General features: G+C 33.3%; 1 protein-coding gene across 1 annotated transcript in view; it reads right to left on the bottom strand.

The window, feature by feature from the left end:
- Positions 1 to 22,052, bottom strand: part of LOC142977928 (putative inorganic phosphate cotransporter) — a 43,320-nt gene extending 21,268 nt beyond the window's left edge. The window contains exon 1 of the mRNA XM_076122058.1: positions 21,846 to 22,052. Coding sequence (XP_075978173.1) covers positions 21,846 to 21,897 — 52 coding nt within the window. The 5' untranslated portion in view covers positions 21,898 to 22,052. The remainder of the gene's footprint in view (positions 1 to 21,845) is intronic.
- Between the last annotated feature and the right edge of the window lie 932 nt (positions 22,053 to 22,984).

The raw sequence follows: 22,984 nt of genomic DNA, 5'->3' as shown, positions 1-22,984 counted from the left end.
ACCAACAACTGTTACAAACTAGATGAATAAAAAAAGTACCATGATCATTAATATACACTAGACCTATTTTTGCAATAAGTTTGCACAATTTACGGAATCAGTTTATTTCAAAAACCGTAAAAACGCACTATATAAACTCTGAACGGACAAAAGTAATATTGTGTCTGGAGAAGAAAATTCTACCTACCTTCCTTCCTACGGCATACTAAAATAGTTCCATATACATCCGCTAGAGGCACTGTCTTACTTCTGATATAGTTGCAAGTTATTGGTACACTTTTTTCAAAAGCACAACCCTTAAGTGAATTTAAAGCAACCAATTCATTTCAGCTCTTATTGTTAAAGTCACCCCGAGGGTTGTCAGACAAATGAGAAGAAAACACCGTTATTAATTGTAACAGGAAAAAGGAAAGAATAAATAATGGCTCTTAAGACCTTTTGCAAATGGGTTGAAATAATTACTTGTGAGAATAAATTGATTAAGATTTGTTTAATTGATGACGAGGAATTATGGTTTTATGAAAGCTGTTCGTTTTGTTTTGATTTAAGCTTGTTTTAATTTTTTGAATTATGACTTTGAGGTTTTTAACAGAGAGCCAATTGATGTTATAAATATAAGGTAACATTCCGGTCCAGTGACAAAAAAATATCTACATAATAAGGTGTACCTTAAGGTTAGACCCTAATGTGTAGGCAGAGGTGTATGAAATACACCCAGGCTTTGCCTTTAACAATGTTAGTACCACGTAATATGAGGCAAACCTATTGCCATTTACCAAACACCGGGCTACTATTAAAAAAAATGTAGCGTAAATTAGAAAAAACAAAATAAAAATATCACTTTGTCCGACCCGGGGATCTAACCCCAGACATTTTGAATATCTGTTGCATATACTACCAACTGCGACACTTAAGCAGATCAGCAAAATAGTTCTTATCTAAAACAAAATACCTTACGACAAGTTTAACTTTCCATAGTAAAAAATTGCTATTAACATCATAATATTATAAGCGCTCAAAACAAAATAAGCAAAAAATATTTCTTTTATACAATAACTGGGAACTGAGAAATACTGTTTATTTACCCAATAAACTTTCTCTAGAAGCAATCCCTAGGTGAGCGAAGTTTAATAAAAACATTATATTTTCTTTTTATTGAGAAGGAAGTCATCATACTTTTTAATAGCTGGCAGTTGAAGTGCTCTGATTGTTCCATATTTAAGGCTCCCAGGGGCCGGACTCTTTACAATAAAACCTATTCAAGTTGTATCATGAAAAAGAGACAACGCTATATGAACTGTATAGTTCTATCCTTTTCACACACTAGATAGAATTTAGATCGTTTTAGAGTGTGAAAGTACGGCCCTTGATTGTTATATTGTCGGCATGTGTTGTAAACCTTTTACTTCCCATGAACTGTTATTATTAAAGTTTTTATATCAGGAATAACGAACTTTTTTATTATTTTAGATTTTATTTAGCTGAGGTTTAACTGGTAGTATGTTTTGGTACTCAATCTGAAATCTGCTATTAAAATTACTTTACAATTGTGGAAGGATGGATTGATGTGAATAATGTAAATGTATGAAAAAAGCTGCGAACCAGGTTTTATGTACAAAAAAATTCTCTCCTGTCGTAAGTAGGTTTTTTCTATACGGCTAAAAAGGTTGGTCAGACAAACAAACTAAGTCTATGGATAAAATTTTATGTGGAACCCAGTTTTTCCTTTTGAGGACCAACAGACATACAGTTATCCAAATGATCCTATGTAAAACCAATGTTTTTCTTTTAAAGACCCCAAAAGCGCTGAATACACTTTATTTATGATTTTAAAACATTTCATCAACGTTTATACCTCTATATCGTCATTTTGGAGAGTCGTACATCTAAACAACACATTACACGGGTGGGAATGTAACTGTGGCTGTAAAACATCTCATGCGATACGAAACGATATTTTCAGAGAAGAAAATGATGTTGGACGTTGTATAGTGTTAAAAATCTAATTTAAAGCTTAGGTTGAAATATAAATTATTAGATTATGCTCGCGGCTTATCAAAATCCATTCAGAGGTTTGGTTGTAAACTACAATTACCGTGGACTGAAAATCTAACTTGCAACTTTGCTTTACTTTATTGTCTTTGAAAATTCGAAAGTAATTTCCTTTACCAAAGTTAATATTCCCTTTGTTGCAATTATAATAAGCCAGAATGTTATCCTTAAGCCAATTAGTCACAAATATACAGCCTATTTCCGTTAAAATGACATTAAATTTTAACAGTCTTGGACATCGAACTTTGTCCCTTAGAAGTATGGAGTTGTCCACCGCATCACTCCTTAGTCACAAGTAATGACGACTGTACGACGTGATACGGGTCTTTACAACCAGATTACACGTTTTATTGACGACTATTAATAATAAAATGTACATACAATAGGCAATTAAAAGAATTGTTAGTTACGCCGGTAGGACGGTTGAATTTTTTATTTTATTTAGTGGTATTTAAAGGTATTAGTAGCTTAAATATAGTTTTGTTTGCGTATTTTTCGAATAAAATGTCAATATTTTCGGAAAATAAGATAACGTTAAGCTATGTTTAACGCCCGGTTGAACTATATTTATGCAAAATTTAACTTAAATCGGTTCAATGGCATTACCCCGAAAGCATAATAAACTAGTAAACAAATATACTTCCGAATTTATTAAAAAAATATGACATGGAATTAATACAATGGCTAAAGCAAAATATTTTTTTTTAAAAAAGGAACCTTTTTTCCCGAAGTATTTTAGGTACGTATAAGGTGTGTCCTCATAAACAAATCCAACATCAACGCACACGTGATATCAGTACATAATTTGTGTGCGTCATGAGTCTTGCCGCTGTACATCTGTAAAACGTGTACGACTTGTTTCATGGGGTATCACCTCATATACTCCTACATCATTGCTGATGAGCTACGTAATTGTGTGCTTGCTTTACGTTGTCTGTCTGTATGTTACGCGTTCTCATGTAATCGGATGAACCGGTTTAGATGAGATTTTGGGGGTTATAGATTTAATAGCCGTTTCCAGGATTGTAAAAGACGTTTTTTTTTTATTTTCCCTATTATTAAATAAAGCGTGATTTGGTGCATAAACGTCGTATTTCTATTTGAAAAAAGTCAAAGAGTGTAAGTAAGTACAAAGTAAGTAGTGTAAAATAGGTTTTTCTATTCATGGGAAAGTCAGCTTAAAATTTATTTATAGAATAAAAAAGTCTTTAACTAACTAAAGTTACTTGCTGTTTCAATATTGTAACCGTTTCCTAAAAAAAGGAATTTACTTACAAACTTAGTTTAACTAAACTTCTGTTTCAGACGTTCCGCTTTCAATTTGTTTAGCAATTTACTTACATGTTACTGTAAATGTATTTGTATTTCGTACTGTATTTTTGTTGTAGTAGAATAATTATTATTTCTGCTTACTGTAGGAGTTTCATTAGAAAGTGAGTTAGTTAATCAGTAAAACACATCTTAATATGAGGTCTAAGGTTTGATTCCCGGAATAAAGCTTTGTTGTAAAAGACTTTATAGCGAAGTTTATAGCGCCTACAGAATATTGGACAGTATTTTTACAAACAATGTATCAGAAATTTTTTTATGAACGGCTTATACATATAAATTACACTCGGACTCAAAACCATATTTTGTTATCAAAAACCTGTATAAACAACAATGCCTCAAAAAAGTATAAAATTCACTCCACACATAACCAAAATCAAAATCAAATGATTTATTCATTTAGGTCAAATATTGTCACTTATGATAGTCATAATATTATAATGTAACGGGTCTTAATCGCGATTGAAAATTAAAGGTTAGAATACCTTATATGTTCACCCGACGTTTCGATCGCATGACAACGACCGTGGTCACGAGCTGACTGATATAAGGTATTCTAACCTTTAATTTTCAATCGCGATTAGGACCCGTTACATTATAATATTATGTGTACAAGTCGCGACAGTTTAAAATCGTTAATTACTTATGATAGTCGTTACAATTACTGAAAAAATGCAACTATTCTCCCATTACACACACTAGCAACTTTTTATACCAGTTTCATAGATACTAACCTTTAGAGTAAAGTACCTATACATTCAAAACCCCATTCATATGATTCATTCATCGCACGTGGAGAACTAACAAAACTGAGAGGCTTTCGAAGGCTTCAAGGAGTTGCGGCCCGTTGTGGCCAGTTGCGGCCGATTGCGCCCAGTGGCGGCTCGCAATTAGCTTCTATGAATAGACAGCGTGTATTGCTGTGAAGATTATAGACGGTACTTGTGATTGAATGAGTTATTTTGGTTTGGTGATTCCGAAAGAAATCGCTATTATTGTTCTGTTCTAAAATTTATAACGCGAAAAATGCTTCGCTGCGGGGAAAATGTTTACTGTAACAGTATGTATTTAATTTTAATCGTCAAAAATTGGATTACAATTTTAAATTAGTAGCATTTGCTTAAGCAATAAAAGTATCAAAAGAAGACAACAAAAAATTGTTAAAATCAGGTTACAAAGAATTCTAAAATCACATAGTAACTCTCCGTATTGTATTGTAACGCACTGACCCTACATAATTGAAGGTCTGTACTCGACATGAGGGTATCTTTACAAGTCATTACTTTACTTCACTCCTCACTCCTCACCCTCTTCAGAGAGAGGCTAATCTTTTGTTCTTTTATCTTTCATGTGTGACCCTAAGGTTCAGGAGCCACTGGACTATTTTTTTACAGTAAAATTTTGACTAGTGCCACGTGATTTAGAGCGATATTATTATTCACCGACGAAAAAACATCCATTTAACTAAATATCGATGCATGATATATCTAAATAATAATAATAAATAATTTTATGTTTTTTCATAATAAAACACAAAAATGCCACCGTCAGCTGAAAGCAAAGTTCTGAATTCTGTACCTACATCTATGCCAGCTACTAACTTTGTATAAAAGGCTCCCTACTATGTTTTTGATTTATAGACAGGTTATTCTCATTCCATATAGATTTAGCAGCAAGCAAAAATTAAAGATTAGGATACCTTATTTTGTTTACCTGAAGACGTTTCGATCGAATTACATCGACCGTGGTCACGGGCTGACTGATGTAGCAAAAACTAGTTGTACAAACGCTTTTATGTGTTCTACCTTTATATTTCTGCCTATATTCAACTATTTAACTTTCAAAGGATTAATCTAGAAACGTTAAGTCTAGCCTTTTATCTAAAATGTCAAAAATCTTTGTCAAAGTAAAGACCTTTTTATCGCGAGCCTTTTGAAGATTAAGTTAAAACAATGACGATTCATTCTGAAGCACTATTTAATACTTAAATGTAACTTTAATTTATAATATAAGTACCTTCTCTGCTTAAATAGAAAATCCATTCAGTAGCACAATAATGCAAAAGAGTATTAAGACTGAAAAATACGCTCACAATTTGCCATTAACAAAAACAGTCTTATGCAATAGGGAACAAGTCTATTGCCAAAAATACAAAGCTATTTATTTTTCCAAAAAATGGCTATTCAATGCTAAAAAGTGTATAAACCTGAACAAAACAGCTGGGGTCAGGAAGTTTGACTTAATTTTGATCAAAAATGTATCTAAAAGAATACAGTAGGTATGGTCAAAACATGAGTATGATTATAAGACTTAAATAATTTACTTTTATCTCTACATCCAATACACGTTACTAAACACGACTACAAGAGTACCAGTTACATATACTAATACATATACTTGGTACATGTATTAGTATTACAAAAACAAATAATATTCACCCCTTTTCACAGATAAGTGTAATCTAAAGTACTTATTAATTGACAAGATAAATACTTAGTTGATCAGTCGCTGATAATGATTACTGCGAATGCTGTTATCTTAATTGCAATCTTTGAGATTTATGTTTAGTATCTTACTTATCAATTTGGCTAAAGCGACTAGATGATGATGTCATATATTTTTGGATAACTTACATACGGTCGTCTGATTCCAAACTACGCGGGCCTAGTACTATTGTAACCAGAAAGATGAAAATATATGGATATATTTCTAAATACATACTTATATAGATTATTTACAACCAGACTCAGTATAGGTAGGTCGAGTGACAGAGAGCTCGTCACACAAAAAAATATTTGTCCCAGGTGGGATTCGAATCCATCACACGTGGCGCTACGGTTATTGTGGCAAGGTGACCACGGTAATCACTGTGTCAAACGCAGTAGGATGTCAAAGTTTTGGTTGAAATTAGACATTTGTATTTTAATTTTTTTATTTATTTACGCTTTTCTAGCCTCTACTATGGTTACGTATCCATAGCTATCTATCCCACTTTTAGAGGTATATACCCAATACCTACATTGCCAGCACGTTTATTTACATAGACCCACGTGTTGTTTACATTTCAACACGCTACTACAGTAGATAAACCACTCGATACTATCTATCGAGTGCAATCCATTGAAAGATGGCACTCGATAACAAACTTGTTTGCACTGGCAAGGTGCCCTATTTAGTATCCAGTTAATGGCACTTCATGATGTACCGAATTTAGGACCTTGAATATTGTGCAATAACTACTTGAGACTATTTTAAGGGAGTACCTAAGTGAGTAAATTACCTACTATCTGAACCGAAGAAAATTAAGTCTCATATTTTTAGGTTTAAAAAGCCTGTGTGATTACAAGTCTTCAGATATTTAGATTATGCTAAATATCTTAAATTTAGTTTAACAGTTTGACATTGAAAGAGTAGCGGACAGTCTTAAACATTGATTTCGCATAAGGCATCCTTTTACTTTAATAAAAAACCCTTAACTAATGTTTTGTTTAACCCAATTTGCACGGGAGCATAGCCAAACCGCGCCGGTGCAATATTAGCAGATACAAAACTCTACTGAGAAAATGCCATAATCAAAAATTTATCATAAGACCTTATACCCACTACGGTACAGTCGCGTTTTAATCAGAAAATCAACCAATATAATAAAATATGACACACAATAATGACATAACACAAGGCGACATTCCACAACGAATAATGTTATACAACGATGCACACAAATTGCCACACATGGTAGTTCACGGGAGGACATAAATCATCACACACTTAGTGCTATCACACAATGATCATTGCGTGATGGGTGACAGTGATTATGTACACGCTATTAACTTGTCATCATCATCATCAACATATCACTGGGCCTATTTTAAAATGGATTGCCAAGGCCGCTTTTCTATCAAAAATAGTAAGATTTTTAAAAATGTATTTCATACATCAACGTTTCGTTACATCGATAGTGGATTGTGACGTCACAGCTTTTTTTTGTGTTTTTTATCCACAATTTTATTTCTTGTGTACCTTTCCTTATAAAAATGATTCGCCAAATATTTTGCTAAGTTAATATATAGAGTGAACCAAAAAAAATACAAGAACAATATAAATTAAACATGAGCAGAGCCGATGTGTCATCTAGATTCAGAATTCAAGAATGTATACACTAATGCCAGTGAACCGAGATCTGTTGCCGACCTATTTTAAACTATCACATGTATTGATAAAACGTGATAGATTAAAGATAAATATAACAACATTATAAATGTAAGTAAGTAATAAAATTATTAACCTTTGCTGGGTTCATCTGTGTATAACCAGCGATTAAGTTATCTAGGCTTTTAATCTATCCGACAGTGAAAGTTTCACGTGAGTGAGGTCAGATACCTATGCGCATAAACTGCTGATGCACTCTGACAAAATAGTTTCAATGATTAATAATTAATAACATTTAGATTTTATATTTCCTAAAATTGAAATGATAGAATTGAAAATACACACTTAAAGGTACATGTAATAGCTAGACTTTCTCTCAGGTATAATAATTGGGCCCCTAATAAAATCTCTAATTGTTCAGTTCGATGTATTAAAAAAAATAAGAAAAATGAAATGCAACTTAACAAAAAAAAAAACAAAAAGCGCAAGTCTACTTTTTTTTTAAACCAAAGCTGAAAACAATTCTTAAATCCCTTTTAATACCTATATAATAATTCGCAAAAGCAATAATATCAAAAAGTATATCGTAGTTGACCTCCTCGATAGTCGAAAGTCAAGGAACTGTTTGCAAAGGTCCAATGAATTCAAGTGACAATGTTACTCTGCAACCGAAACCTGTTATGACGTAAGCACTGGTTAGTTACTCGTTCAGTTCATGTATAGAAGGTCATATGTGCAGTTTAATTTATTACTATTTATGTTTTAATAAAGCGAATTAAACTAGTAACGTTTTTGCTTTGCAAAATTCTAGTTTCAGTATTCGCCAGTGTTTGTTATATAAAAAGATAAAAAGATTTTTATCAAATTTGCACACAGCTAATTTACATATTGGAAATAGACCTAAGATACGCACTCGGCTAGTGTGGTGAATACAACGCCTAACCCCTCCCTTATTTAGTAGGAGACCCTTAGCCACTAATAGGATAGCTATGGCCTAAAAGATATATGGGTTAAATAAATAGATAGAAAAATAGTATCTTCTCTGCCTACAACTGCCTTCCCTTGCAACAATCGAGATTATTGAGGGCTTTTTCATTAATACTGTTTAATTTCGGATATTAATTTATTGTTTTGTTTACAAATACTTATTTGGAATGGAATTCAACTTACAGCTGCTTGTACGTAATATGTAATTATTTCCTATAAGTGACGTAACTTTAATTAAAATGTCATCAGATGCACTTTATTTTAAAACATTAACGTTTAATGTTCATGTCCATAGTCAGCAGGCACTTTTAAGTATGTAAGTCCCCGTATAAACTATTGTGTCGTGGGGACTTTTCTAACAAATTACGGACACAAATTACAACCGCACATAAAACTTTACATTCTCGCTAAAATATTTCGCAGCGATAAATAACACATTTTTTACGATTTTTGTAATGTGTCGTGGAGACTTTTCATTTTTTTTATATTTTAGCCAGTTGTGCTCATCGGTCTGTGAACGATCTGTGGGTTAAGCAACCGTAAACGTGGTCATGATATTGCTGGGGGACCGCATAGTGATATTTGAGATAGGCGTCTCTATGCTTCGGAGGGCACGTAAAATGTCGGTCCCAGTTGTTGTCTACTAAGATAAAAGTCGTTAAGCCTCGTCTAAGGTCTTTGGGCGGCTTTAACAACTTTGACACTAGGTGTCCACTAATCATACGATAAGAAGTAGAAGAAGATCGTTATATCCAAAGGTGAATAAAATGTTATTCCCGTGCAATAAGAGGCGAGCCTATTGTCATTATTAAAATCATATAATATGATTGTCGTTTCAATTACTGAATCGACCATTTATCGGGCACGTTCCTAATTCGAGTACTAAAAAAATATAAAGAGATATTCTCATGTAAATTAGAAAAGACAGGCTCTTTTTAATACTGTTAGAACCTTGTAAAGCAATCAATACCTATGCAAGGAATGTGTAAGTTGATTTATTTGAAGGTTCATTATAATTTCACTTCCTAAATCATAAATTTGCGTCGCGGAAGCATGTCACTGTGTAAGTATGACTTTGTCCCAAAACAGTAGACAAGCTCAGGAAGTAGTGATAGTTCAATGTTGATTTATCGCCTATACTTTGATGTTCTTTTGCGTTGCTTGAGTATATATTGAGTATTTTGTTAGTACGAGATGTACACTTTATAAAAGAACTGCTTCTTACTAGTCTGCGGCTGATCATGGATCTATATTGGGTCTCCTTCAAAGGCTGCAAATATACCTAGGCTAGCGGATTGCGAAATAACTCTCATGCACGTAAAATTTCCTTTCAATGTTCTACTTCATTATTTTCTCGACGGATCACAATGTTTAACCTTTTTCTTAGCATCAGTTGTTGTCTTGTTAATTTGCCTATATTCAGCTATTGCAGAAAATTAAGTAAGTGATATAATCGTTATCCAAACGCTGATAAATTCGAGAAAACACATACTTTTGATCTTTAATCTTCAACAACTTTCAAGATTTTTTTTTCTAATGAAAGTTCTTTTATCCTTTCTTTAACACAATAAACAAACAAACACCCAGCTATGACGATTGATATCGGTCGCCATTTTAGTAGAACCAGTACCGGTCGACCTCACGCTGTCGCACGCCGCTCTCACAAGATCAACGCTGACGAAAATGTACTCGTATCACTTTACACTGTCAGCAAGCTTTTATTATGTAACGTCACTTTATCACATAGCTGGGGATTTCATTATAATACAGGTGCCTACTATACCCGAAATTATAAGTAGAGGTGTATGAAATGCTCTATACTACTCTATACCATGTTTCACTATTTGCAAATTTAGTCTCGTGCAATATGGGGCCAAGCTTTTCCCATGGACTGGGTACGTAACCACATTCCGGTACTACTGTTAGAAAATAGTTTAATGAAAACAAGAGAACACATATAGCACTAAACCCGACCCCCCTCCTGACACGTCTTGATCAGCAGTCGCATAATTCGTTTATACTACTGCCCAGACTAAAGAGGCAGCCTTGGATAATGTAGAAATTTGGTGTCAAAGTTGTTCAACCACGAAGAAGATATCGGTACCTAACATATCCTGAGTAACCAAGTCTACTTGTACCTTTATTCTAGACACGCGAGTCACGTGTAAGCTTTCCTAATAAAGATGTATTTTCTAATGATTGTTAATTACATGTATAATTTAATTGATTGTTGTTTGTTAGTAATTGTGGGAGAAACGTAGTCACATGCAATTAGTTCATTAAATCCGTAGAATTATTTCTATGATTGTGTATTCAAGGAATCTAAGCTTGGCAGCTGGAGGTTCAGCGGTTAAGTAGTAAAAACGTAAAATACATACCTACAGACTAGAAAATATACTAAAATATTGGTAAGTATAGATATGATTGATGAAAGGGATGTTTGTAAGAATCGTACCAATTGGCGTTCTCTGGTCTCTGCTTACCACAATGAAAAAAGACGTGATTTTATGAATGAATGAATGTTGGGCTTATTTTATTTATATTACTGCCGGTTGAAAGCGATACTATGTAAATATTTATTTGGAAAAGTAATAGTTTATTATTTCATAATTTTAACTATAAAGTTAAAAGTATCAATACAAAACAATATAATGAGGATCATATCCGTAAAATGTTGTTTAATTCAATGTCAAATATCTGCGTACAAGTTTGACATTGAAAGCAGACATTTTTCCAAATAAATTGTCCGTGACAAACCTCATATATTAATGTCCTATAACAATAATAATGTTAAGCACCAAATGTTGATTTGTGTCAGAAATGTTGCAAAAGTTTATAATCATTTTAGTAGAGTAGACTGGGTACGGTTGAAACAAAGGACGATTGAAACAATTCGATTGTCCCGCAAACCGTTTGCGCGGCGGTGAGGGGTCCAAGGAGAGAACGAAGCGGACGGCCGGTCTAAACACAAGCCAAAAAGATAAACCAAACTAGAAAGAAATCGTGAATCACAAAATAATTTTGTATCGTGTTGCGACCGATCTTAAGACGTCGCACTTACGTTCATGACCCTTCTGGTCTTCTGACAACAGCGCCAATAAGTCATCAAAAAGTAGCAATGAATAAAAGTAGTTTTTACTCTTTAAATTTTATCTTTATCAGTTCAATAATTCACCGCATTATATTAAATAAAAAAAACAAACCCAAAATATCTCCGACCAAGGTCATTGACCCCAGGGTCAAGTACACATCAAAGTGTTCACCTAAATACATGGAATAAACATAGTTCTGAACCCTCTGGCTTATTGCTATCTACTGGTTTTCGATGTGAATGCACTTTACAGATGAAATGATTAATGATTTGGGACCTGTTTTGCGTTGGGCCTTTTCGTTTCAGTGCGTTTGATATTAGGCCGTGTCTATAATATACCTACATTTTAACTATTTAGAATTTTGCTGCATTAGAAGGGAAGTTTGTAAGGATCGTACCAAGTGGCATTCTTTGGTTTCTGCTTATCCCTATAGAAAAAGGTTTATGTATGTATGGTTCTTTAGAAATTAAAGTTTTTAACGCAGCTTAGATACATTATACAAAAATACTAAACGGGTCTTAAAAATTGATACTAAGGATTTTTCCGCACTTAAACGTATTAATAATTGCTCTGCCTCTGTCGCGCAGTAATTAAAGTCGCCACGCCGTTACGAGAGACGCACGCTGAGTTCGATTTTCACAAGGGACATTTATTTATGAAATAACAAATAGTTGCTTCGATTCTAGTTGTACTTTATGTCCGTTATTTGCATCAGTAAAGTCCCAACAAAAGCAATTCTTAGTGCGGGAGTTGTCTTTTAACAAGAAATAATTATATTTTCATTGGAGAATATAACCGTGTTACGAGTGCATCAGCTGGCTTCAACTTCCGACATCCTCATATGTGTAGAGCATTACTAATTCAAAGAGAGTACTTATTTCAATATTCATGCGTCGAAGTTGTGTCGTGAATACTAATTACTCGATACTCGATAATGCTACCTTTTCCTCGAGTATTTGAGACTATTGTTTTTTTTATTGATTTGTGTGTGTAGAACTAACATTATTAGGATTCTAATGTGATGAAGATGTTGCATGAGACCCGAGTCCAGCAGTGGGATAGTATTTTTTTTTACAATTGAAGGAGATTCATCATTTTCGCGATTTAAGGACTATAGCGGTTTAAATGTCTCTCATCCTTACGACTCACTACTTACACATTGCCTTTTAATTTTGTTCGACGGCTTCAAAGAAACCCTGCAATTGCATTTCCTACGATCTATATTTAATATGATGCCCTAGTCAATGTTTTTAGTTAGTTTTAACATTGAACTACTGTACAAAGAGTTGCAGCCTTTCATGAATTCTTGCAGCTCATGCCTAAAACCGTTTTGCAGAAAAAAGAAGTAAAAACATTTCACTAAATAATAGCAGTCGTACTCGTGTAACCGGCCTTATCTAACTGTACGCATTGCGTTGTCACACATGCATGCATGATGCATTGCTGCTTTGCACTATATGAGCCGATTTTACAGTAAACTGTGATGAAATATTCAGTAAGACAAATTATGGCAGTAAGGGATTTTATTAATTTGTTATCTAAATCAAATAGAACCAAGTAGCTATACAATTATTATTATTAGCTGGAGCCACATTAAGCAATCCGATACTTTCCGGATAGGTGGATAGCTAACGCGGCTCGATCGCTCTCAAGAGAACTTGGTAGACGGGGTACATGCAATCCAAAGTGCGGAATTGAAGGACGGGATAGCCAATCCAGAATCATGTGGTGAGGATCCAGTTACTGAGCTTTTAATATGAAATATTAATTACCTAGTTAGAAGATGGGCAATCATATAAAACTAGGGAGGAATTATATACAGGTTGCGGGATTTGCATCTTTTTAAGAACTAATTTGAAAAACTCTCAGGCAAATAAAGTTTCATTGCAATGTTTTCCTTCACCATTAGATCAAGTGATAATTATTTATTAAAAAATTAGTTGTTCTACTGAATATTCTCTGTAGTTAGTAATAAGTCATGCATTGCGGCGTCTATGGGCGGCTGCGTTGAACGCGTTACATTAGCGCAATTGAATCCTATGCCCAACAGCTTGTTCAAACAACATTTATGTAACTGGCTATAATTTCTACTAATGTTACAAACTAGCTTATGCCTGTAGCTGCACCCTAGTGGTTTTATTTAAGTTCAATGCAGTATTAAAAACTTAAACTGTCAACATTACAATCTATTATGTGGGTGTGAATGAAACAAGGTAAGTATGAAAAGATCGTTTGTTTCAAGTGGCGTTTTCTAAATATGTAGACATAGTGTGTGGCCAAGATCTCAGGTTTTCCTATACCTCCGTCCTCCATCCTAAAATACTTAAAAATGACTGCAGTCGTGATACTGTGCCTGACTAATGGGCTTTCATATTTATAAAATACCACCAACCCAGCCTCCACTTGGTCAGTGCCTCAAGGTCAAACCCCACCCTCATTTCAGGAGACCTTTGCTCAGCAGTGAGATATTAGTGGGCTAAAATTAGTTTAGTATAAAAAGCATGGATTTTTCCCCGAAATATTTAAAACAAGATGGTATTTTAACGTAAAGGTCTTCCTAAAATGTATTTTTACTTACGGAAACTAAATTATGTTTTCAAATATAACAAAGTTATATAATCCATAGGTCAGCTTATTCTTAAGCCTACGTTATTTCCCAATTTTATCAATAACTTAGCCAAAATATTTTTCGATAAAAATTCTAAGCTTCTACGTAAAGGTTTTGGCATAATATTGTTTATGATACGGTTAGTTTTTTATACGTAGGCAGAGGTATTTACTAGACAGCCTATTTTTTTGCTGGTTGAATTAGGATATCGTATTTAGAAAGGAAACCCTTTTTTGTAAGTTTTTCGGATCAATTTTGGCTTTATGACTCAGTGTTGTGTAATGATTGTTGCGTGTGGGGTTCCAGGTTCTATTTATTATATACCTATAAGCAGTGTCTTAGTTATATCGATGCAAATTTTGATTACAATGACAAAAACGCGGTCTGTATATTACGTTGAGTAGTAAAACTGCTGAACATTTTTTTTTTAATTTTCCAATGCTTTAGCTAATATCGTACAAAATGTAGAGATGTAGAGACATGAATCAATAACGTTATATGACAAAACTGCTGTTCAGATTTTGATGAAGTCCTATAGCCCGAAAAGCCCACGTACGAGTGGTAGCACGGTTAAACACTAGAGTAAAAATAAACCTTCAATTTAAACAATGATACATAACAGCGACAAGGTTCTATCGATACTATATCAATCAGTAACGGTGCATTATGTAAATTATTCTTCCTACATAGCAAGGATAAGCATTTTACGATGCAACTCTTAAGGCGAACAGGTGACTACTTCCTAAAGACAGCTATGTAATTATTATGAGCTTAGTATATAAAATTATATACTTGGAATATATACTGGTGATGTAGGTTAATGATGAAACTATATTTATGCATAGACGATGTTCGTATGTAGAAGTTGACTAGAAGTTTGTTCAATCATTCTTACAGCCTTAGAACGAGCTACATAATTAACTAGCTGACCCGCGCAACTTCGCTTGCGTCACATAGGAGAGAATGGGTGATTTTTTTCCCCGTTTTTGTATCATTTTTACTGGTACTCTGCTCCTATTGGTCGTAGCGTGATGACATATAGCCTACAACCTTCCTCGATAAATGGGCTATCTAACACTGAAATAATTTCAAATCGGACCGATAGTTCCTGAGATTAGCGCGTTCAAACAAACAAACACACAAACAAACAAACAAACTTTTTAGCTTTATAATATTAGTATAGATTATAACTGTATTTACCTAAACGTCTATCCAAATAAATAATTAAGTAAAGAAACCCTGATAAGTTTATTTTGTACCTTAAGTGTACTTCTTGTAACTTAAAAGGTGGTTGTCTCTCATATTGTGTTAGTCGTACAGTTACAATACGATAGAGCTGGTCCCAAGATTGATTATTCGGTTACATCATGGATACATGATGAACCATAAAGAAAACCAGCAAATTTTAACACAATTTCATTACTCTAAGTTACTTTTAAATAAAACAACTACACACATTACAAAACACAAGAAACATCAACACTTTATCTCTTCAAAACTTAATACGATATATTTCCGCAGCCGCAGTTCGCTTGCTCGTTCAACTGTCGGAACTCGCGTTAAGCTTCCCAACGAGCCAGTGATGCACGTGCACAGAACACGGATTGTCGATTGCATTACGATGTATCTTACAATCGATGTTCTGTATAATATTTTCTTTTAGAGTTACGATTTTGAATTGGGTGAGAAGATATTGGATTTTTAAGTGTTTTTGCAATAGGAATTTTGTAAAATGCCTGGTATATAATATGGCAATAGGCTTGGACTAACATTACTAATGACGAAACGTCCTCTTCTGCCTACCTTTGGGTATACCAGGCGCCATGTATGTGCAGGCGTTTCATGACAACGGACAGATTACTAGCTTCTGCTCGCAACTTTGTCCGTGTGAAAAGGTTTTCTTCGATAAAAACTATCTATGATGATAGACTTTACCGAAAAAAAAACTAATACAATATTTGTACTTCATTTCATCAAAGAAAAGCTATATACATACATAAATCTATATACACAAACTTTCTAAGTTATAATATTAGTAAAATAAAGAGAGCTAACCAGAAATCCAAAATCGTTCTCAAATTTCCTATAGCCGCTTCTTCATGCTCATCTTTTAACAACATAATTAAGCTTACATAACAAATTAACATAGTAAATGGACATTACATAACTGTCATTATCACTACAAAGACTATCGATTTAAAGGTTTTTGCTACACAATGGCATTGTCATAGGCCAAACTAATTATGGTACAAGTAAATTACATGTCACATTCCATAGTTAATGCCTACGTACATATTATGTAAAGGTAGGTCTAGGCTAGAGGATCTAAACAATATCGAAGTGCAAGCAGAGTGCAAGTGGTGCACGATGAGCATGATTTTTTTTAGAAGTGCGCTGGGCACTGTATTGTCTCTCCCGTAGATTGTAAAAAAAATCCTATTCACTTACTTTTAATTTTATACAAAATCAAATACTTACGGCGATACATTGAGTTGGATACACATGACGTCACATTGTCGGTTGATTCTTACTATGATTTATTTCTAAGTTTCACTGGAATGAAATTTGAACCTTCCAAACTTATAGGTAATTCGTGAAAGTACCAACCCAAAATAATTCTTCTAAGCCTATTATAGTTTGCAAAAGTACGAAACCGAAATCAATCAAAACTCGTCATAGTTATCCAACATTGAAATTGCAACGAAAGATCGGATTTACGAAAATGAGTAGTAGTAAAGATGTAAGTTAGTCCACACTACTGTTACACGAATCTGTGCTTGTATTCTTCTAGTGTAGACCCACCTTTAACATTACAATATGAATCAGCCACAACTAAAATAACGACGATATATTTTATAGTAATTTTTACATTGTTCAGATAACAGTTGAAATAATTTACATAATAGTTGAAATTGTTATACAAATTGTAATGTACGATAATGTGCGTACGTGAATTTCTTTGAGAATACATTTTTGGCTGTATATTATAATATTATTTATTTATCGTACGTAAATGCTGAGCAAGACTAGAAACTAAACCATTACCAATAATCCAATTCTAATAAAAACTGCAAGTGTGCATACTAATGTGTTCTACATGACCAATAATCAAATTCTAGAATTCTTAAAGCATTTACTAATGGTAGTAGTAGTACACCGAAGGTGTTACGTGCTTTCTAAAATACGTAAGAATTTCTTGTTGGAGTGGTCACGGAGTCTTGGGTTCAATTCCCCTGTCAGGCAAAGTGCTTGGTCTTTTCTAATGTATATTAGAATATTTCTCAATAGTAGCCCGGAGTAAATAATCTTACCCAGTATACAGCAATAGGCTCGCTACCTATTACATGGGACCAACATTATTAACTGCAAAACGTGGGTGTATTTCATATACCCCTGCTTTAATATTATGTATGTATGCACAAAAACTAATTTTTAATATGAGCCGGATTCGAACTGGATACCTTCGCGCAACAGCATTTTTTAATAAGATCCGCTTTAGCACTGGATATCTCTAACCTCACTACAACTATGAAGAATCAGTCACATCTAAAACATAAAAATACTCATTTCCAAGTTTAACAATAGGATCTACAACAGCATGAGTCACAAATAATACACTTTTTTGTTCACAATCAATGAGATGTTAATAAAATTGTTTTGCAATCAGATCGTTAATGGTGCACTGATTACGAGTGACCTTCGGATAGCTGATTATAACTGGTTCGAATTATTTTCGGTTAACGTTGAACGGTGAGTGAGTTAGGGTTTTAAAGTTGTATATTTGGTTTTGTTTAAAATAAATGTGGCTCTGATAGAAAGTTTCAAGTATTTATCCTATATCCTCAGAATAACAATTTTATATTTGCTGATTTTTCTATGTATAAGTTCAGCCGTTTTTATATAAAAAAAACAAATAAACTAACTCATAATAGTAGTAACACTATCAGAGAAGTAAGGTATAATTTTATTTAATAAATTACCTAATATTGAGTTATTAAACTTATTTGACTTTCACCTACAAGATCTTTTGTTATATTTGTAAATACACCAGCTTATTACATTTTACTAAATGTAAAATAAGAATTGACATTACTGCAATTGAAATAGGAATGTTATAGTAGAACGATGATGACTAGGCAGTGATATAATGGATACGATAAACAACACTCCACTAACACAACAAAAGTCCTCAAAATTGAAAGAATGTTGCTTAATATCAGGGTGTTACATTATATTTCTACAACACTATGGTGTCATAAGAAAACATTATGAAATCCAAAACCAAAACAAAACAAAACCAAAATATTCAAAACAACAGTTGCAAATATTATGAAATTTTAACACCATAATAGAAGAAACTAAACTAAAACAATTGTACAAAATTTTCAAAAACAAAAGTCAATAATTAGTACCCATAAAACAGAATCACTTGTCAAAGTGGGCCAGTATTGCATTATAATGTACTCTTCAAGTGGAGTGTTTGTGCATTGTGAAGACGCTGAAAGCAGGTCAACTGTTTGTTATGAAAGAGTATGTCCTTCAGGTGAAAAGGTTTATCGGGAACTTGTAGAATTCAAAACAACTTATAACATCACGCCTGTTTTAGTCGAAGGTGTAGGTTGAGTTGCATGAAAATGCGTCCTTATTTTGCATTTTAGTTAGTCATTAGTCGCATGTAAAACAGGCTTTTGCCATTATTTATGTCGTCAATGTTTTCATTTTTGTGATAAAGAATATTGATATATAATAAGAATATTATGTTTTTACAGTAGAGTTTATTTTGATGTTGTGATCTTTTTTTCTTTGTGTTTTTTCTTTCTTTTTTTATTTCTTGTTTTCTATATTATATACAGATTACTCTGTTACTTTGAAATGTACAATGACTTGGATATAAATCTGTAATGTTGTATGTTTATGTAAAAGTAAATAAATAAATAAATTACTCGGGCTACTATTGAACATTATTAAAATAAGAATAAAAAATAGCACAAAGAGTTTTATATGATCAATATTCACTGAGTTATAGTTACAAAAACAAGGAAATAACAACAGCACTTCTCCCGCGCTGAGAATCAAACGGCTCGCTATATGTAATCGCCAAGTCCAAGAAGGCAGACCGAATCATTATGTATATATTGTATGTTGTAGCGGTAAACCTAGTGTCAAAGTGGTTCAGGCTACTGACATGGCTTAGAGCCTGATGTATTTATAACTTTATACTTTCGCATTGCATATTTATATAATAAATGGATATGGGAATTAACGCGGACACGCATTTCGCCCCAGGTTGTCACCACGGGAGTGTGACCTGTGCCGAAACGTTAGGCATTCCAAAGCAAAATGCATGTTCGCGTTAATTCCCGTATCCTATTATGACTGGTATACTGACATACATCGGGTTCAACTTGTTACGTGCCCTCCGAAGGACGAGGACGCGCAGCACTTAGCCACCCACCTACTTTTGTAAAAAATACTAGCATTATCAGAATCCCACCCAAGACTTTCAATTTTCCCACAAAAATACAAAAACATAGATAATTATAATTTATGTAAATTATACTATAGTATTCCGCTTAAACAAGTTTTATTTCAATTATTTATGGATTTAGTTAGTTTCGTTCAGACAAGTAGATAAAAAAATATTTGTTCTAAAACTATTCATGTCTTCTTTTCACATACTTGTTATTATCAAGGTATGTTTAGGCATAGAAACGTTATTGCTTATATTCAACGTATTATCCGTGAAAAAAACATTTTTTTTACTGAACGACGAGCATGTTTTTCTTCTGAAGGGCGTTAGATAAGCAATGATTTCCAAGATCATACTTCCACTAGTTCTATGTAAATGTGAGGCTTATGTACTTCCACGCGCTATATGCCACTACTGGATAAAACCTTATCAGTTTACCACAGCAGTGAAAAAATTCAAACGTACTAGTTTACTTTCTTTCAATTGCTCTTCATAGACATATTAGTTAACTATATTGCTCTGGGCATAATTAAGAAAAATAAATTAAATTCAATACTCAGATCCCTTTAAAGCTATCAAACATAAGATTCTACCCTTGACTTTGCTCGCATATTTCTTTTCCCTTAAATCTTACGTTAGCATAAACCTTATAGGAATACAATAAAAAAGTCAAATTCTCAATACCTTTATTAGTTTCAGCGTTTTTACACCCAAACATTCGCACATAAAAAATGTATAGATTATTAGGATATTGAGCTAAATAAACACGTCATAATGTTATCATAATCAGTAAAGACAATCACTATCGACGAAAACTGCAAAAAATTCTTATTAATCTGACCATCATAAATAACGATTATCTGTTCAAAGATTAAGGGTTGTAAACTACGTCATCGATTAGATTAATAAACAACATCCATATATTTGTGATATTTGAGTCAACAAAGAAATTATATTTTGTAATATATCGTTTATATTACTTGAGAAATTGGAGACTATCGTGTTAATTAATTATAATCAAACTTTATAAAATGTTTGTTTGTCTGTCTATTATAGTATTATAGCTAAACTACTTAACTGTTTGAGATTAAATTGAACAGTTTAGTATAGAATATTAAATGCTAGGGAAAATCATAGACTTCTTTTTCTTAAATAGAAGCCCTTATAAAACTAACCTACTGCTGTTTACCAAAAACAATAAAGTCTACCTCACTTCAACTTAAATGTTTAAAAAATACCCAAAAACATTTTCGCAACCCGGAACTCGAAATCAGCATCAAATAACCAGTTGTTACTATTACTGAATTAAAACCTTAATAATATTAAGGTAGTTATTAAATTAAAGGTAAACAAAATAATAAAAATGTTTCAACGTACAAAAATAAATGCATTTATTTGACTTCCTCGATTGTTTCCAATTATTTGCATTGAGCTTTATATTAAGGATGCTATTAATTTTAACGGTATTTAAATGGTATTTAATAATTTAAAGTCCCCAACCCGCACTTGGCCAGCGTGGTGAACTCAAGGCCTAACCCCTCGTTTGGGAGGAGACCCTTGCCCTGCAGTGGGACAGATATGGGTTAAACAAATTAATTTTAATGGAGTTTATAGGTATTTACAAGTGGTATGTAATATTTAACAAAAATATGTATTACTAATAACTACTTTTCATAGTATTTTTTTTCGATATGTACAATGTTACATATACAACATTAAACATAAGCTAGGTTATATAGTAACAAACACTATATTATATTATATACAAATAGAAAAACAATAACTACTCAAAATAAAGGTTTGGTAGTAAAAGGTAAAATGCGCTAAAGTGCTCCGAAAAGACATTTTGTCTAGGTTACAGGGTAGCTGAATAAACCGCACTCAGAAAAAGTGATTGGAACCCTTACTAGTAAGTATTTAAAAAAAACAAAGTGGGTATGTTGAGAATAAGTTGATTGTTTTTATACTTATCTTAAAACATTACTTTTAAAACTGTTTTATATCAAGAAAGTCAAGCCAAGGGGTACTAAAATGCATATTTATACCTAATAATAATAGACTATATTTCAACAATCTTATTTCTCGACTAACCAAAAAAAACAAGGACCCATAAGACCTAATACTAATTAGTACCTAGTTAATTAAAATTTTCACTTACCGGGCTTTGGCGCCTCATCATGAGCAGCACTGGCAATCATTTTGTCGCACATTCACACACAACACTTGGCATAAAGTCCTCAACTTGGTATAATTTACGTTGGCATAAAGTGTCAAGTTTGTATAAAGTACTGTGCCGGTACAAGGCGACGCGAGGAGGAAGTGGTGCGTGGTACGCGCGCGAAGCCTGTGCGCCGGCGCATGCGCACGCGACAGTTTTATTGCGACTATGTATTGTTACTGACGCGCGGGTTTGCTTGACATATATTTTTATTGATTCTTTTATAAGTTTCATTAAGGATTTTTGGGCATTTTTTTTTTATTTCATGTTAATTTGTCACAGTATAATTTTGCCAAGTTACTCCTAATAATTTTTGAGTATTTGAGAAGTTAAGTTCCAAGTAATTCCTTCTTTTTTAATCACCAATGCTATCAAAAATTTAAACGCAAATGATTAGACTTTTGTTCCATGATACTTAAAACACATATATAAACATTAAGGCCTCATTTTTATAATCCAAGGTTTTATACGCCACTAAAAGCACTCACATACAAACGTACACACAATCCCACTCGCTCGGTGTAATGACGTATGCCAACTGTCCTATCGCCGATTGAAATGTTTTCCCAACGTTATCAATACACATACATACATACATACATAAATGTATACATACACACTTGCTTTTTTAGACACTATGATACATACTTACTTATTGCGTATACGTGTGTCAGTGATTTTGAAATATCATGCCCCGAGAGTAAAAAAGGGCATGAAAGATCATAAGTATGTTTTTTTTTTATTTTTGGTGTTAGTAGATTGTTTTTTCATTTTATTTAGGGCGTTTATTTAAAAACACGTGTTTCAGCGCATTTACAAAATCATCCTCTAAGGAGTTGTGAAGTGGTTACGATTTACAACTTTTTCAAAGGAAGTGGTACTTGTATGTGTGGTATCCAACCCGCACATCTCCGCTTGCGTGCAAACTATACCCCAACCCCCGAGAGGAACTCCTCACTTTAAGCTTTAAGGGGCTGATTCTTAAAAGTGGTATTTTATCTTAGACCCCGACCATTTGGTTGCGAAAGTGTAAGACAAACAGATAGACAGACAGACAGACAGTCAAGTAAACAGAGACA

The sequence above is a fragment of the Anticarsia gemmatalis genome, chromosome 13 (genome assembly GCF_050436995.1).
Source record: "Anticarsia gemmatalis isolate Benzon Research Colony breed Stoneville strain chromosome 13, ilAntGemm2 primary, whole genome shotgun sequence".
NCBI classification, from domain to species: Eukaryota; Metazoa; Arthropoda; class Insecta; order Lepidoptera; family Erebidae; genus Anticarsia; species Anticarsia gemmatalis.
This window is presented reverse-complemented; position numbering and strand designations above follow the sequence as displayed.